Source organism: Mucor mucedo (genome assembly GCF_025094135.1).
Source record: "Mucor mucedo strain NRRL 3635 chromosome Unknown EV154scaffold_106, whole genome shotgun sequence".
In the NCBI taxonomy this organism is placed as follows: domain Eukaryota; kingdom Fungi; phylum Mucoromycota; class Mucoromycetes; order Mucorales; family Mucoraceae; genus Mucor; species Mucor mucedo.
Genome location: NW_026252390.1, coordinates 6,192 through 24,045, shown reverse-complemented (window position 1 = coordinate 24,045; position 17,854 = coordinate 6,192). Strand labels below are relative to the sequence as shown.

Here is a 17,854-nt window from a genome sequence, read left to right as displayed (position 1 = left end):
AACCGCAGCGTCTTGAGTTTAACTAAGCCCATCTTTTTTAGCAGAAATTATATTTGGGGGGAGCGTGGCCTATATGTATGTACGGTGAACACAATGAAAACAACATGGCTCCAAATATATACATATAAAAAAATCTTGTACTCGGTCAAGCCCTTTAACTATAATTAACCGCAACAATAACAAAATCCTGGTTTAAATAAAATCTAATAAAACGTCAGATTATGATATAAATGTCTAAATAGGAAAAAGTATGCGCATATTAACAATCTAATAAATGAATAGCTACATTTATTAAATAACTTGTAATATAACCAGACAAAAGAACTCCTTATCAATGCGTTACACACAAACCTGCACAGTTTTTTTTTTTTTTTTTTTTCTGTTCTAAAAATATGAGGGGAGGAGATCTAAATATGGGTCACCCCGTCCCCAAAACAAGAAAGACCTTGGAAAATTAATATAAAAAGGACCTCTATTTATTTTTATTTTTTTGTTTCTCTCTCTTTTTATTTTTATTATTTTTTTCACATGATGGCAGGCACACAGAAATCAGCAATCATTGCACCTAAGCCATTTATTAAGAATGGACTGAGCATTCCTATTATAATTGTATTTTTCATTGGATTCTTTTTTGTTTCATCCTTGAAAATTAGAGTCGTGTATAGCTCACCTTCTACTTCTGGTGAGTCTTTTCTTTTGAGCTTAGTGTTGCATAGATACTAACTCTTTTAATTAGTCGACGCCTGTTCATCACTTACATCCGACTGTTACCCATATCAATCCGAAACAGTAGGCGAAGCACAAGAAATCATACCCAAACATGTAACACATCCCGTCTTACCCAAGCCAACAACATATCCTTTCACTATCGTTACAGCATCCAGCGCCAACCATCTTTGCTCTTTAGAGAACTTCCTCTATTCTTTATATGATCTTCGCTCTCAAGTAGAAGTAGATGAATTCCCTCGTATTGTTGTATATAATATTGGTATGAACCGCACTCAATTACCTGTGCTTGAACAATTTGTGGAAAATGGATTAGTAGATGACCTTGAAACATTTGATTATTTCAAGTACCCTAGATTCTGGGATGTTGCTATCAATGCCGGAGAGTATGCGTGGAAGACGGGTATTGTTCATGAAGCCAGTATCAAATATACGGAAAGCTCCAACGGTATTTTAATCTGGCTTGATGCCGGAAATATGGTGACACCTGAATTCTTAAAGACAATTGCCGGTGTCGTACGTAAGAATGGTGGTTTTTGGTCTCCACGTTCCAGTAAGCGTATGGCGGACTGGACCCACCCAGGCATGTATGATTATTATCATGCAGACCCTGAGGAATATGCTCGTAATATCAATTGTAATGGTGCAGCTTTAGGTTTTGATGCTTCTAACCACACCATTATGACGGAAATCATCAAGCCTTGGTTAGATTGCGGTATGGATAAAAATTGTATTGCTCCTCCTGGTTCCTCTCGTATCAATCATCGTCAAGATCAAGCCGCGCTTACATTCCTCGCTTATCGTAGCGGTCATAAATGTCAAATGTCACCTACATTTTATAAACTTCAAACACATCGTGATAGCTCCTGTAGAGCCGATTTAGTGGCACTAGATATTCAAGGCAAACTCAATCATCCTAGTTCTATGGGTAAAGTATTTATAAATTTTGGCTTTTTTGTAATTCTATTTGTACTAATTTTTAAATTTAGATTACCCTAAATGGTACGCCAGTAACACTTTACAATTATATCATCATCCTGAATGGAGATATGCTCATGATGATGTACCTGATCATATTTCCAAGATGATGTACCCACCCGCTTAGATCACATCTTTATACACTCTGTACTATTATGTAAATATCCTTCCAAATATACACCCTTTCTTTTCATCCCCACCCCCTTTTTTTTCATTAATACATCTAAATAACATGTACAACCCAATATTTTTTTTTTTTTTTTTTTTTGCTCTCTTTCAAAAAAAAATTTATTTCTATAAATATCTCTTTTTAAACGGAAAATGGTATTTGGTCAAGTTTCATGAGAATGTCTGGCCCTGGAATTCAAAAAGATTTAAAAAAATCTAAAGGCTTTTGATGTCTATTTCAAAGTGATGCTTGTAAAAAGACAAGTAAACAAACCTGCGTTGTGCTGTTATAACGGACTTCTTAAACACGTCTTCCTTCATCAAGACAGAAACGGTACCAGTATAAATCGTATTAGACAACCGTGTGACGGTTTCGTAAAATATATTTTTAGGCTTCACAGTGATTGCAGATTGATTGAAACTATTGGTAACGGCCTCCGCCAATTTTTTACGATGTTGGTCTTGGTCTAATAATAACGTTGCATCCAGTGGTAAATGAAATATTCGCACCACCCAATACAAGGTTTGTGGGTCGTGAGACAAGGTACTGGTAGGCAACAGGTATATCGAAGGCTTTATTAGTTTCATTCCTCTGTGCTTTAATATCGATCGTGTCTGTTTTAATAAGAGAACATTCGTACTCTGTAAGGTGATTTCCATCACGTTTGCATTGTCACTGGAGATCTTGACACCGGCTGTAACAAGGGGAGATAAATTGGAATGAAGCACGTCAAATATTTGTTGCCGATCGATTCCTAAGCCCGAAAAATCAAACAATAAACTATTAGGCTGACTGGCTATTTGCCATGCCATCGTTTGAACCACTTTCTTTGGTTCCTCTATCTCGTTTACTGCAATGACAGTGGCAATAGGTATTTTGGTGTCTTTGGGACATAGGTATCTATGAAAAGTATAATCGGCTGCTATCGTGGTCACTGCCCACGCCGAAATTTGTAATAAAACTCCCATTCACAAAAAGTGTGTAATAAAGGGGAGTTTTTTTTTTTTTTTTTTTTTTTTTTTCCTTTTTATAACCTGAGGTTTTCAAACTCCCAATCACTTTACTCCTTTTTCCTCCTCTTTTCTGCTTTTATTATTATTATAACGAACACATGGCGACATTGACAACAAATTATTTGGAATCAAGTAGGATACCGGTCAAATCAGTGTCAACGTCTACCTTAGGTGGCTCACTCCTACCTCGGCCCACCAAGACTTCATCTCGCACCATGCCAACTACGACAACAAAGCAAAGGGCAACCACGACACCGCGAGTTCATAGAAGACGGACTTCCTCGAGCTCTTCTAGCTCCTCACTTTCGAATAATTGGCTTACTAGTATGTTTTCGCAACAAGCCAAATATCGGTTCAAGAGTGCTATACGGCTCTATGTGGATAATGACGACCCAAATTGGCAAGTAAGCGATGACACCATGCGCTATATCGGAACAAAGAGCACCAAAAAATTTGAATTTGGTAGAATACAAACAATAGAGAATGAATTTGGCATATTAAAATCCAACTTTTTTTTTTTAATAGATCATGTATTTCGTGGAAGTACTAGTAACCAAAAGATTTTTGAAACTTGCGTGAAATCTACAGTTCAAAATGTCATGAAAGGTTTGAGTGGTACTGTATTCACATATGGTCAACCTGGGTCAGGAAAAACACAAGTAAGTGGTTCGAGGCATCATTTCGGAGGGTGCTTGTTTATTTATATATTTAATGATGTCCAGTTATTTATTATCTCTTTTAGACAATGGTAATTATATATTTTTTTGTTCTTTTTTTCTTTCTTACCATTATTTCTTTTTTATTAACGAAAACTGCATTGATTTATTATAGCTCGGTAAGTTCAAATAAACAAAAAATAAATAAAAAGTTAACAATTTCCACTATTAGGTAATAGACATGATCCAGGGCTAATTTCATTCTCATTTGACACTCTCTTTGACACGATCAAAAATGTAAGCTGTTCCTGCCAAAAAAAAAAAAAAGAAAATTGAGCTTTTAAACTGACTTTATATCTAGGATAACGACCATGAATATATCCTATCCCTATCTTATTTCGAGATATCGAATGAAATTATCCGTGATCTATTGGTAGAAGGAGGCACCGCGTTGAAAATATCGGATGAGAACAAAAGGGTAAGAACAGAAATGGATCCTTATCCACAGAATATTCATTGTTTATCGCATTTACATAGAGAGGTGCCTATGTCAGTTCGTTAAGGGAACAAATCATCACATGTTCTTCTGAAGCTTTACAATACTTACAAAAGGGAGAAGGTAACCATTCTTTATTAAAATGAGAAATATGTGGGATCTAACCTGTGTATTTAGCAAATCGGTATTTACTATCCAGTAACTATGATAGTCATCATAGTAGATCCCACACATTTACACAAGTGGTAAGAAAAGAAAAGGGTTGCAAGAGTTTTTTTTTTTTGTTACTAAATTAACCTATGGATAGACGGTAGAAAGAAGAGAGTTGCCATTAAACACCAGTAGTAATGCAAGCGTTGCTAGTAGTAACAGTAGTAATACAAGTAGCTCGACACGTAAAACACGAGTTCCCAAGAACAAAAAAAGAGAGACTATTCAAATCTCTTATCTAGTATGTCAAAAATAGAAAGTTGGAAATACACCAAAGACTGATCCCATATCTTTCTTTTTTAAAAAAACAGTACCTTATTGATTTAGCCAGTAATGATAAATCTATATATCAAGTCCTCAAAAGCCCAATCAACAAGAGTTGTATGGCACTTGAAGCTATTGTGCACAATTTATCAGAAACAGGAAAAACGTAAACTTTTAAATACAAACGTACATGTCAAAAATAGGATTGACATCTTAATTATATTTAGTGCTGGACACCCTCTTCCGCCATATCATGATTCAAAATTAACACGACTGCTTCAGCCTAGTTTTATGGGACAACATAATGTGGTGTGTATTTGTACAGTAGACATGGACTCTGCGAGTCAAGATGAGATACCCACGTTTGAAACACTGAACTTTGCATCGCGTATTAAACGAATCCCTACCTCGCCCAAGGTTTGCGAGATATCAGAAGACAGATCCCTTTTGGTAAGGTATACAAACGAAATAACCTTTCTTTCGTTAAAGTTGGAGAAACTTGAAACGGAAAAAGAAAAGCGAAATGATCTGGCAAAGATCAAGTCGGTTCTTGAACAAAGGTAACATGTTGTAGTGATTTAATTCCTTTTTGTATGTATTCATCATTTTTGTTAGATTGTATTGTAAATCGCAGTATATTCTTACCTCTAAATCATTCAGTAAACTTCTAAAGTATGCAAAAGATGAGGAAGAGGACCCTTGGAAAGTAATCAATAAATTACGAGTGGATTTCGATACACTTGCAGCAAGCAGTAGTACCCAGCTTGGACAGCTCAAATCCGTCATGGAGGAAACGAGAAGCTTACCCGATGAAATTGCACAATTAGAAGCCGAATTAAATATTACGCGCGCTGAACTTCAGGTCACTCAATTATTGGTGAATGAACGAGATGCATTTAGTTTTACATCAAAGAGACAATAAACTTTTTATTTTTCTTTATTTTCTATTTTTGTTCCTTATCACCAGTGATCACTGTGTTTGAGGTACGCCACATGAGCCAAGATCCTAAGCTACGATAAGGCTTCCAAAGTTCCGTAAGCTCCATCATTGTATCTGCAGATGGAAAAATCTTTTTTTTATCGGTGGGTAAAGTTAATCCAAAATGTTTGGCTACACCTTTTCGAACAGCCAAGTCACCTAGAGGAAGTACGTCTGGATGATGCAAATCCAGCATTAAAAACATATCAACAGTCCACTGTGTATTTTCCGCGTGAGTGAGTATGCAGATTACATGTCTTCCTACATTTCTTTACCTGTCCTATTCCTTTAACAGCGCATAGTTGATTGGAAATTTCTTGATCCGACATTTCACTAAATTTCTCGGGTGTTATTGAACCATCTTCAAAATGTGCTGCAAGATTTTGGATGTATTCCACCTTTTTTTTTTGTTCAAAGTAAGTACGTTATGGAACAGGCTTTTATCTTATTATTATGTATACCTTTCTGCCAGATAATCCGGCCGATTTTAATTCCTCTGTACTTTTCTTGAGTACATCAGCAGGTGTAGGAACTGTTTCAAAAAGATTCAAAAAACGAGCATAGATTGAAGCTGCTGCTTTGCCGTGAATTTGTTGATACACAATAGCTCTTGTTAACGAACTACATCATACTTAAATAAATCACAAAGTTTTGATACAACCAGTAGAATGACTTACATAAATGGATTAGAACCGTCTACTCTGCCCATTCTCTCACGAAAGGCTGTAACTGCGGCCTCATCCAAATGAACTGCAAGTTTCGGGTCATGTTTTTGCATGTGTTTAACAGCATCCTCCAAATGTGTTCCATCCAACATATCAAAATTATGGATTGATAATTCATGCTTTACCTATTATAGCGGGTAAGATTTTTTTTTATATGATGTATTTATGTATATGTTACCTCTTTCAACTTTTTCGTAGTGACCTTTCTGGTAGTAACCTTTTTAGTGACAGCTGTAGGCTATGTAAAAAAAAAAACGTAAATATTGACTCTATTGGCCACAACCCCAGAGTTTTTACCTTTTGAACGAGATTTTTTTTACTGCGCAAAAATGGATTAGTTGCGATATTTTATAGGCCACATATGTAATACTCGCGTTTTTTTCAATGGTATTTTCGGTTCCTTGTATTGAACAGGAGTCTTTTTAGAAAGTCTAAGGCTTTGACGACTAGCCATTGCTATTATTGAGCTTGACATGGTTAAATGAAAAATGGAAAAAGAATAAAAAAAATGTTTTCCTGCATTTTTATTTTTGTAATTGCGCTGTTTGATAAAAAACTAGTAAGCAAGCACAAAAGGTGCAGCCAAATCCACCACAACAGTCCGCAGCTGCTGCAAATGTCTACGGACAAAGAGGGTTTATCATTCAACCGCGTACTATATATACTTGAGGCATAAAGTGTACTAGTCGTATCGTCGTCTATAATACCTGATGCATAAAGGGTATTTCCATCGTCGCTGTAAATACTGGAAGCATAAACTGTGAGCTGTCCTCTTTTGCTCGAGATTCTTTTGCCATTTCGAAATGTTCTCAAAACAGAGATAAACGAGCGAAAAAATAAATTAAAGAAATAAACTTGACTCAGCAGATAAAGACTGTGTACATTGCACTGTACGACTGTATGTAATTTTCGTATGCAATTTACTTAATATCTCAAGTATGCATGATGGCCGGGCGTATGTAGGGATATCTTTTACCCACCTTTCACTTTGAAGCTATTAATCATTTTTATTGGACTTTCGAAATGCTGTGTATCTGCTAGCTTATTTTAGGCATAATAAAAGAATGTGTGAGTGCTGAGGATCTCATTTAGAGAGAGATGTTTAATCCAAAGCGTATCTTTTACTGAATATATAAAGTACATCTCCTACATTTGTTCCAATAGGCAGTTTCCACTTTTCTTCACTATTCAAAGTTATTAAAATATATAATTTGTCAGCATTTGCCATGCTGTTATATCATGTAGTTTACAAGATTGTCAAGCTTCTCAGATTATGTTTGACAGCAGTTGCAAGCATACGTGATCACAAAATTGGCCTATAAATCCGATTAAGTCCTGTTACAAAGCGTTCATTTTAGCTTTTTGAAAAAAAAAAGTAGCTCTGTTAAAAACCGTAAGAGATAGCCGAATTTCTGGTATTATGATGTTCACTTGGGTGAGTTATAAAATCCCGATACAACTTTACTAAATTTTAGTTCTATATTGTAAAGCGTTATGGTATCAGGGCACCCTATGAATAATTTCAAAAAAGTTCACATGTCTGTCATAACGCTCCGTTAAACACTCTCACTAATCAATCGTCTATGCACCTCAATTGAAAATAGATAGCATGGTATTAAGAAAAGGTTGATCATTAATTTTTATTGCTAGTACTTGACAGACACAAACATTATTTTTTTTTTCCTTTATGAAACGGTGGGCTTGTAAGCAAAAAACGTACAGTTGTTAATATTTTTTTCCATGCATTCATGCAATAAATAAACTACCAGCACATTGCTTATAAGAGAGGCGTATAAAAAAGAGTGGAAAGGGTGGGTTCACTATCTTTTAGATACTACTTATTATTGTTGCCTTTATAAGAGAGTTGCAAAATGAAAATAGATGATAAGGGGGGTGTATGTTAATTTTTAACTGATTTCGCTCGGATGAGCAGCAAACAATCTTCCCCTACATACAAACAAAAGATTGTCTGATTGTGACAGAGGCTACTTGAGTTGGTTACGTTCTTAGTTTTAAATATCTCAACAGTCCAACTTTTAGTACAAGCATTCACGTTATTGAGCTCCATTAAGATTAAACTTTTCTTGGTGGCTGTGAATGCTCCTTTTTCAATACAAGATTACTTGACATTAACGAAAGAAAAAAAAATACTGGTGCTAAAAAGATGTCTGTCTATTATAAGGGTGAAAGCATTTTATTACATCCCAAATAGGATGATTTATCCCATCCTTTGGCTAAAACTTTTTTTAAGCTCTCCGCATTTCATCTAATACTGAAGGCTTTTAAAATTTATGACGAGCAAAAAAAAAAAAAAAAAAAAAAAAAAAAATTATAATGATTAAAGTAAAAAAAAGCCTTTTTATTTTTATAAATAATAATGATAATCTATAAACTATACTAATAAGTGCTTCTCCTAGTTCCCAGTATAAAATATCTGGTTAACAGGCCAGACCACGAGAAGGTGGAAGCACATCCTGGCCCAAAAAGTAAATTCCGATAAACCATCTTCATTACAGCACCTGATAATTCTACATGCCACCTACCCACAATGCGCAAACATAAGAATCACCAGGACCAAATACCCCCTACACCATGTTGGGGTGGTGCTTTTTACCCTGGCAGTAGAATCGTAGCAACCGCACCTGGACGAGTATTGGCTTTAAGGTTAACATTCCGTGTAGATGAGGTAGCTGTCCAACAGGATGCCAATCTATGGCTGCCTATAGAATGCAATATCTCTAGCGTAGACGTAAACAAGGCAAAGCACTTACAAGATGCATTCGGGTACTAAACTTCCTACTGTCATTAGATCCCGACCAAAAATAACAACCCACACCAATTCCAATGACCAAGAACGTATCGACTGGCTTCAAACGGCTACGACCATCCCACCGTCTAGTAACACGCTCTATATTCACCCTCCACCAAGCAACGGGTGTGGCACTAGTTTTAGTAAGAAGTTCCTGGAACAAAAGGCGACAAGCCCCAGTCAGATTGTTGTACTGAAATCCGAATGAAGCGATACAGACAACGACCAAGGCCATTGCCTAGCGACTTTGACAACCAGCAGACTCCTCAATGTAATCTTTTTAGGGATTACTACGGCCTTTGGAACACTGCCCGATCTGTAATGAAGTGGATAGATTTAACGGAAAACGAACAGAGTCGAGAGTGTCATTCTTGTGCTGAGCCATGCTAACTTCTCTGTTCTAATGTTTAAAAAAGAATAAAAAGATAAAGAGCGTTTTTTTCGCAGCAGTCTTCCTTTTATACCAAAATTTTTTTTTTTGTTTATTTTGTTGATTTTGTCTAGGCTACTTTTACAAACTTGATTTTTTTTTCACTACTTTTTGAACATATGTGTTATCCTTTGAATAATCCATAAAATTCTCATCTCATCCGTGTGCATATCATGGCTACTTTCTTCATTGGATGTCGAGAAAATGATCATTGAAGTTTTGCTTTTTCATGGGAGATGTTCTTTTTGTGCAACGGATTAAAAAAAAAAAAGATCGGCAAGATTAAACAATCTTTCACATGATTCCTTCAGCCCATGTCCTCTTCATGATAAATCAAGTGTTTGAAACTAATTAAGGCCACGCCTATAGTTACATCGATCGAGTGCGGAGAACGCTTTTGCATCCATGCTACTCTTTAAGCTATCATCTTCCAATATATTTTTTAAAAGGTATACTGGCGTAAATAGCGCCTCTCCAAGATGATGGGAAATCTATCGGAAACCTACTACTTATATAAGCATTCAGGTATCTCGCTGGAGATCTCTTAAGTTATTAAATAATAATATGACCCCAACATCCTACATCTAAATAATCTTACAGGTTTAAGACTATACGGAAGGTCCGATTTGACTAAAGTTTAGGTTACAAGATGTTACATAATTCTAAGAGTAATTTTTATAACTATCCTCTGACCAAACAGTGACACTATATCTGAATCAATGAACTGTTTTATCTTTCCCTTCAAAATTTGTCAACGTGGGTGTATAGTTGGTTGTGCTGAAATATTCAGCTAACGTTGATAAAATGAAACATCACTTTCTACTGCGATTATATAACTATCAAAGGAGCTGAAGTCTACTAAAACTAATTCTACTGGTTTGAGGTAAACATTACATTACTGATCCAGAACAATCCATTATAATTCCGCACATCAATATTTGATCTTGTCATATGATGTTATATGTTTTATTGACTAATATTGACATCATGTACTTTACAAGATTTTCTATTCTCACCTGTACGCTGATGTTTATATGTATGCTTGTATTCATGAAGCGTTATCCACTTTATTTATCTTTTATGGTATTTCTATATACTTCGTATAAAGTGATGTCGCAACGCACTGTATTGCTCATGTCTTTTTTTTTTTTTTTATTCCTTAAACCAAAAAAAAACATCGCAACTGACTTCCGACAAGCATTTTAGCCTTAAACCAGTTTAATTATGGACTGTGTAAATAAAAAATGAGCCACGTGAACTTATAATACTACTCTTCTTAATATGCAAACCTTTACAAACTTCTTCAAATCTTCTTCAAATCTTCTCAAGACTCTGCAAACCTATAATCTATTTCAAAGCACGTAACTCTTGTCAAGTCTCTCTAAAGGTTATCCAAAGCCTCTGAAACTCTAAAACCCTCGTCAAATATTCTCATCTTGTGTCAAGCCTCTTCAAGACTTCCCTCCAAGACTCTGCAAATCTCTCAAACTGGTGTCAAGCCTCTTCACAACTCCCCTCCAAGACTCTGCAAATCTCTCAAACTGGCGTCAAGGCTATGCTATCTTAACTTCATCTAAAGTTCCAAGGATTTAAGGCAGCTGTTCTACTTCTGGTCTTCTTTTATTCACGGTACAGTATAAGCTAGTGGTTTAGCGTGGCTAAATCCGGTGAGCTTGTAGCTGTAGTCACGATTTAGATATGTGCTCCAGGGCTTAGGAGGCTAACAATCCGTTAGTGTAGGCAAAGATCCCCTGGTGGTAGTCTCCACATAGTTACGATTATAATATTCCCTGCGAATGGGGAATACCCTGCGAACTGGGGTTAAGTTTAATGAGTAATTTTTTTTAGAACAGCTTGTCTTTTTCTCCTCTGGTTCTTGGTGACTCTCGGATGGTCTCTTTATTTCGCCTTATTCCATACAAAACTTTTCCCATCTTTTATTTTTTACACATTAATCCCAATAAATATTATTTAATTATTTTACTTTATTATTTATTATGCTGTTAATGACATTAGAAATTTATTTTTTGAGCAAAGGACCCTAAAAAAAAAAAAAAAAAAAAAAAGTATATTAAAACTCCGTACAAGCAACAAAAGTGACAGACGTCTGGAACTTTGATATTGCAATACCCGCATACTTTAAAAGTGCATTAAGGTATAAAGAAGCACGTCAGCTATACTCTCAGTCATGATGTTTACCGATTCATTAGTGCCGATGAAAAAAGTTGCTTTACTTGAAACTCTTCCTCTTCAACTGAAGCTTATCTTGGGCCAACTTTATGCAACATTAAGCCTTTCATTGCGGACCCACACAAAGAGCTGAAGCCTCAACGAGCTGATTTTTTTACGTATCCAGTTATCATTTTTTCCCTAATGTGTTACAATATGATGATTATCAGCTAAAACAAAAACCACTTTATAGTGAGAATGGCCGTCTTTATAAAATGGTAAAATTTAACGTGACAACTGAAATAGAATCATCATCTACTGGATCTTCTATGATGTCTTTCTAGTTTGTAAGGTTCATGATACATATGGTCATAAGTTTTCAGTCATTGGATGAATCTAAAAAATCATATCATCGTGATCACTTGGTCCCATTGTGAAATTATGTAAATTTTAGAAAGAGAACAATGTCCCCCCCCCCAGTCAATCAATTCAGCGTTGTTTGGTGTCTGTATTTTAAACTGATAAATCTCACCATTTTGGATTACAAGCTCTTTTGTTTTACCCGCCATTTTTAGTAGAGTGATAAGCACTATAAATAAAAATAAACTGATCACCATGAAGCTTTTCGCTATAAACCATGGTGGATAGATCGGAAAGCACGCAAGCGAGAAGGTTGTTTCAGATAATCTGGCTCATCTCAGAAGTATTTGGATGTGTATGATTGACAAATAACGTCAGATTTAATAAAGAAGTATTATGAAGCCCGTTATTTTCAGTGTACCCATTGTGTTGGTTTGTCTAATATTTTATCATGCTCCATACATAAACCTTTTGATAACTAACGAAAAAAATCAATTCGGCTTTTTTTTTATTGTGTGCTCTGTTGGGTAGCACATTTTTAGTATGATCCTTCTAATGAGGACATATTAAATGCAGCTCCCATTGACGGAAAGGAGTATTTCTTTACCCATAAATTGTATATGATTATACCCTAATTCAAAAAACCAACAAAATCTGACAGTCCATGCGGCCTCCCATATAACGTATGGATATGATATACGCACTACTGCATACGGCGATAAGGATAATACCAATTTTCAGATAAATTTCCCCTACAGGGTGCTTTTATAAATGATGTATATGAGAGAGTAAATAAACACTTATCTTTTCCCAGGGATAAAGCTACTTTACTAACGGACGTATCCAAATTGGTCAAGTCAGCATATTTTGTAGAATACGGAACTGTTCTATAAACTGATTGCTCTTTAAATCTTGATTGGTTTTGGGAAGAAGGGTTCCAACGGACAATAAACAATGATGAACTAGAAATCAAAAATCGTTTACCACCAGCTCCTCTCACGAAAGCGGACTAAAAAGAAGAAATTATCATGTAAGAATAAAAGCTCAAATATGCGTAAACATAAAAAGGGAAACAATTCCAACCACCGAGGCTGTTCAGTTTAAAATTGATAATCAAAATCTAGAGTGCTTTGATTGAATGGTTTGATCAAAAAGAGGAATAGATACGTGATTAAGCAGCATAAAATAAAATAAATCTTACTTGAACTGAGGCAAATCAAGTATCTCTACAGGCCTGAAGGATACAGGTAAATACTAAGAGTTCTTTAAATACAACGCAAGTGCCATGAAGGGGGGGGGGTTAAATTTGAGTAAAGATGCATATATTTAAGAGTAACGAGTAAATAAGGTTGCAATATTTTGTGTTTTTTTGATGAGCGTGAATGAAGCAAAACTTACATACATGCTCGCAATATCCTTTCTTATTCTACAAAAAGAGGAAAAGCAGCTTCATCCCTTGAATGAATAAAACCAGTTACTGTATAATTTAGAAACGTTCATTAGCAAAGTGTGAAAGTAGTAACACTAAAAAGTTATTAAGATAGATGAAAAAACAAAAGCATTACGCTTTGCACTAATGCCGAAAGCCCTGAAGAGGGAAATTGGGGTAATGAAGAAAACAAAAGACATTTCAATAAATATTTGAGTCTAGAAAGCCTTATTTACTCTGTAGCTATATTTAGCCTATGTCCCCCATCAGTAGCAACTAGCGTTCTAATTATTTTGCATGAAAATCAGAAATCAAAGTGAACCCTTACAAATTCCAAGCTTTTCTTCCTTTAGCGTTTCAACTGGGGCTGTCACAACAGACCTTCTTTGCACCAAACCAAGAAGCTCTGAGCTACATTCACAGCAAAAAGCACTTGCATGAAATACTTACAGACACCTGTCATTTCAGCTGTTTGTGTTTGCGTACAAAATTATTGATAGTAAAAAACTCTTAAAAAAAAAATCAGTTAGTAAGTCGTACAAAATTAATTGCAAAATCACCAAACTGTTATTCATTTTGCAAAAAACAACTAGAAGAAAAAAGGCAAAACAAAACCAGTTGGTAACAATTCGAACAAATTTTGGTGGGCAAAAACCACCAACTATTGTACGTCTTACGCGCAAATTTGAGTCAAACAAAAAATCAACCATAGTGTAGGGACTTTATCTTCATTATTATTCGTCATGAAAAGGACGTATATGCCTAAAAAAAGTATAAATAATAGTAAACCCCATAAAAAAATATGCTATATGTATTGAATATGCTTTTTTTTAAAAAAAGCTACATTGTACAGAAAATCAGCGAAATAACAAACACGCAGGGAAGTAAGTAGTAGACAAAACAGATTTTGTCTGCCTGAGGCTATTCGAATTTTAAAAGTCATGCCAAGCCACCCCACTGGGCAAGCTGCATTCCACTCAAAGGGGACCAAAACTGGAAGAAAACCCAGTCGCCCAATAAGCGACTTTCAAAAGAGTAAAAAAATCTGTGGGCCGGGAAAAGGCTGGATTGCAATGAAAAGAAGGGCAGTAAGGAATAAAAAAAAATCTGAGGGGGGGCAGAAAAAGGCTGGGTTGCAATTACAAGAAGGACAGTAAAGAGTAAAAGATCTGAGTACAATCTTCAAGCGTGAAAAGGCTGGGTTGCGTAACTCATTTCCCCTAAATAAGCAAGGTTTTACTCGTTGAACAAATCTCTTGAGTTTGTTATCAATTTTATAACCACTTACTTTTTTTTATATGCGTTATTAGTATATAATGTTTTTTATTAGATCACCAATAGCTTTTTTAGCATGTGCTCAGACACTCTTTTCATGTCTAGCTGTATGAAGGTAAAGTGACCATTTCTCCGTTTAAAATAAGTTCATTATTTACATCAGACCGTCCATCACAGACCCGAAATACTAAAAAGAAAAAATCAGGCACAACGATAGACGCAGGTACAGTGTCGTGATTGAGGCTATATACGTAATATATGCCTCTATCTACACTTCTTAAATCTTCCATTTGATAATCCTAAATATAACTCTTATCGATACTTTACATTAAATACTGATCATTTAATTTATGTACAGGCTTGATCTCATATCATCCTTCATACAAGTATAAGGCATACTCATTTAAAAAATAACATTAATATGAAAATATGTGAAGGTTACATTAGCCACAATGAGGTGCCACAGCTACCTTTATTAAGAACTACAATTTCCCCTGAACAGTGTGCTACAAGATATACACAGTTTAAGGATGAATGTTATTGTTATTGACATCTCATTATGGTCTTTCTTTACGGGATCATTACATCCATTTCCACATACGGCCACTTTAAAATTTCTGGGTCATTTAGGATCGGGTACCTTTTGGCTATCCCAAAGAGTTGGATTTTTTCAAGAGGCCCTGTTACACGCACTGTAAATATACCAAATATAAAATTCTTATATGCTACCTGTCGGATTGTGTCAGTCTATCATAGTTGAGATAAGTCTTTTAAAACTATTTTATCAGACTCATAAAACCCCTCCTCCAAAGTTTTGTTCCTTGGGTTTTGCGATACTTTTAATTTCTTGCTCAATGCCCTGTAACATAGTCAGACGCGTGCTTTTTTTGTTTTGTTTCCATTACTGCTCAAAAGAATATTTTCTGTAAACGTTCATTCTCAATAGGTTGTGTATGAGAAACCCCCCCGTAATTTTTGGCGGTTCTTACTTTAATATAGTAAGGGCAATTGTATTTGCAATTGTCCTTTTGACGTTGACGATTAGTGTCTCAAACTTGTTTTTGAGGGGAAGATTTTTAATAAAATTGGTAGTGATCTCTTTGGTGGCATTGGGTGTTCATGTTGGCAAAAGAGCAGACACTTCCAAAAGTTTCAATATTTATTTTGTTTTATTTTTACAGAGTGTAAAGCGATTAAGGGACAGTCACTACAGCATGTGATCTTTAAGGAACAGCCAAAAGGTTTCCGATCCTAGGCTGTCACTACGCTCACTTTGGCTGTATCTAAAATGTAACATCTCCCCGGAGGGAGGGCGTAAAATAAGCCCACTGTTTACTTTGAGAAATATCTTTTTTCTACTCTTGCTAGAGGATAACAGCATCAATTAAATACGACGTTTAGAGCAATGTTTTCCCAACCGTTTTTAGAAGAGACTTAGTGTGTTCATCATAAAAAGTCTACGGAAAGCTTCAAAACCTTGACCTTAACATTGGTTGGTCATTGGCGAAAGAGAATTCTATGAAAAGAAACCTACAGAATACGAAAACAATCACCATATCGTAAAGCCTTATGTAGGCGCTATTAAATGCCCTAACTTTTTTTTACCAATATGCTTGCTGACCTCCTGTCAAAATTGCTTGTATTAAGAACAGCAACTGTCATAACATTAAGTTATTAGAGCTTTTGTGCTTTCAATTGAAAGATCCCCCTCCCGCCTCAAACACAGTTTAAGTTAACCAAACAGAGAAAAGAAAACAAACAAATTCTTCGTTCTTTATGTACCGATTAACATCTGTTGCCATTTTTTATAGTACGCCCTGTGACATAATTCACACTCTCGAGATTACACCATTTTGGCCCACATCTTTTTTATGTTCTCCCGCATCAATCCCTCAAACTGTTTACAGTAGTTATATATCTTTATTTTTATTGGTTCTTCCATCACTTTTCAGCACCTTATTTTCTTGTTTCTTGTCATCCTCATATCATCAAGCCGAAACATACCTCTATTTCCTTGTATTTTAAACCCTTATCCACAAAGTATGCTTTATGCGTCGCATTCATTTACCCTCTTGTGTCATGCTTCTCATGTCATACTTGATCTCGTATCCACCTTCTGCTTTTCTTTTCTTGAATTTGATGTATTTTTGATCTCACTAATACTTTCTAACCTTGTCTCTCTTGCTCTCCTTTGTCCGATTACATCTATTGTTGTTGCAAATAAATACCTCATAAAGGAAGTCCAGCCTTCAATTCTTTCATAATCCTCAATGAAATTTTGTCATTATCTTCATTGTCTACAGACAGCCTACAGCAATTGCCTATAATTCCAAACTGTCTTTGGCGATCCTTTCCCAAAGATGATGGTATCTATCATGAGAATTTGTTGACCGTCTGTTGCAGTTATAAGTTTCCTGATCTCGATTTCCAGTTGCTGTTTTTATTATCACGGCGTTAATCCACTAGTCTAAACCAGCAGGCTAAACATTTATCAAAATGAAGGTCAAATACCTGATAAACGGTAAAAGATGATTTAAACTATGGGCAGCTAAAAACGAAATTAGAACAAAAATAAAAGCGAGTCCCCATGCCTGTATAATTACCTGTTTAACCCGGTTTTATAGGTGGTATAAAAATGGAAAGCTTCCTACAGTTTTTTTTTGTGAGATTGTGGGAAAGAAAAAAAAAAGCGGTGCGTTTTTTTTTTCAGCTGTTAAGAAACTTTTGTTATACCCAGAAATTTCTGAAGCAGAATGACTTTGCCGCGTTAGGACATCTGGCTGTCTATCATAGAAACAAAAACTGCAAATGTATACTAATGCTGTTCGTAAAAAGATCTGGTACGCTCTCTTGACAGTTTCTCAGCCGTTTTTTGCGCATTATACAAAAATGGAAGGAAACGCAGCGTTCAAGTTCTAGCCTGTGGCACTCCTTATGCTGTGGCCGATGAATACGCTTGTACGACTTGATGACGTGAAACAGCTTCAGCTTCACCTCAGGTCGTACATTCCACCTTTTCAGTATTATGGAGAAAATTCTTGGTGCTCATTTTTAATCATTCATCAAGAAGACATTCAACCAGAGTAATTTCAACAGAAGCCAAACCAACAAAGGAAACAAAACGCTCTAATACCTTTTCCGTTTCCATGGATAACGACGTTCATCA

At 35.6% G+C, this 17,854-nt stretch overlaps 4 protein-coding genes across 4 annotated transcripts; 2 read left to right on the top strand and 2 right to left on the bottom strand.

The window, feature by feature from the left end:
• The first annotated feature begins 503 nt into the window (after positions 1–503).
• EV154DRAFT_520984 (uncharacterized protein) lies at positions 504–2,026 on the top strand. Its single transcript, XM_051602861.1, has 3 exons — positions 504–682; positions 737–1,654; positions 1,716–2,026. Exons 1-3 carry the CDS (start codon positions 529–531, stop codon positions 1,829–1,831), a joined length of 1,188 nt encoding a protein of 395 aa, XP_051453846.1. The 5' UTR covers positions 504–528; the 3' UTR covers positions 1,832–2,026.
• Positions 1,872–2,857, bottom strand: EV154DRAFT_520982 (uncharacterized protein). Its single transcript, XM_051602860.1, has one exon. It carries the CDS (start codon positions 2,839–2,841, stop codon positions 2,089–2,091), a length of 753 nt encoding a protein of 250 aa, XP_051453845.1. The 5' UTR covers positions 2,842–2,857; the 3' UTR covers positions 1,872–2,088.
• Positions 2,858–2,914: 57 nt separating this feature from the next.
• Positions 2,915–5,457, top strand: EV154DRAFT_520980 (P-loop containing nucleoside triphosphate hydrolase protein). The gene is made up of 11 exons (XM_051602859.1): positions 2,915–3,348; positions 3,412–3,545; positions 3,629–3,634; positions 3,774–3,839; positions 3,904–4,020; positions 4,080–4,161; positions 4,216–4,283; positions 4,346–4,489; positions 4,560–4,678; positions 4,740–5,072; positions 5,128–5,457. The coding sequence occupies exons 1-11, from the start codon at positions 2,985–2,987 to the stop codon at positions 5,432–5,434; spliced, it is 1,740 nt and encodes a 579-aa protein (XP_051453844.1). The 5' UTR covers positions 2,915–2,984; the 3' UTR covers positions 5,435–5,457.
• Positions 5,410–7,042, bottom strand: EV154DRAFT_520974 (DNA glycosylase). The gene is made up of 7 exons (XM_051602858.1): positions 6,591–7,042; positions 6,514–6,535; positions 6,395–6,454; positions 6,169–6,341; positions 5,953–6,112; positions 5,767–5,889; positions 5,410–5,708 (listed from the first exon to the last, which is right to left on the bottom strand). The coding sequence occupies exons 1-7, from the start codon at positions 6,689–6,691 to the stop codon at positions 5,457–5,459; spliced, it is 891 nt and encodes a 296-aa protein (XP_051453843.1). The 5' UTR covers positions 6,692–7,042; the 3' UTR covers positions 5,410–5,456.
• Positions 7,043–17,854: the final 10,812 nt, after the last annotated feature.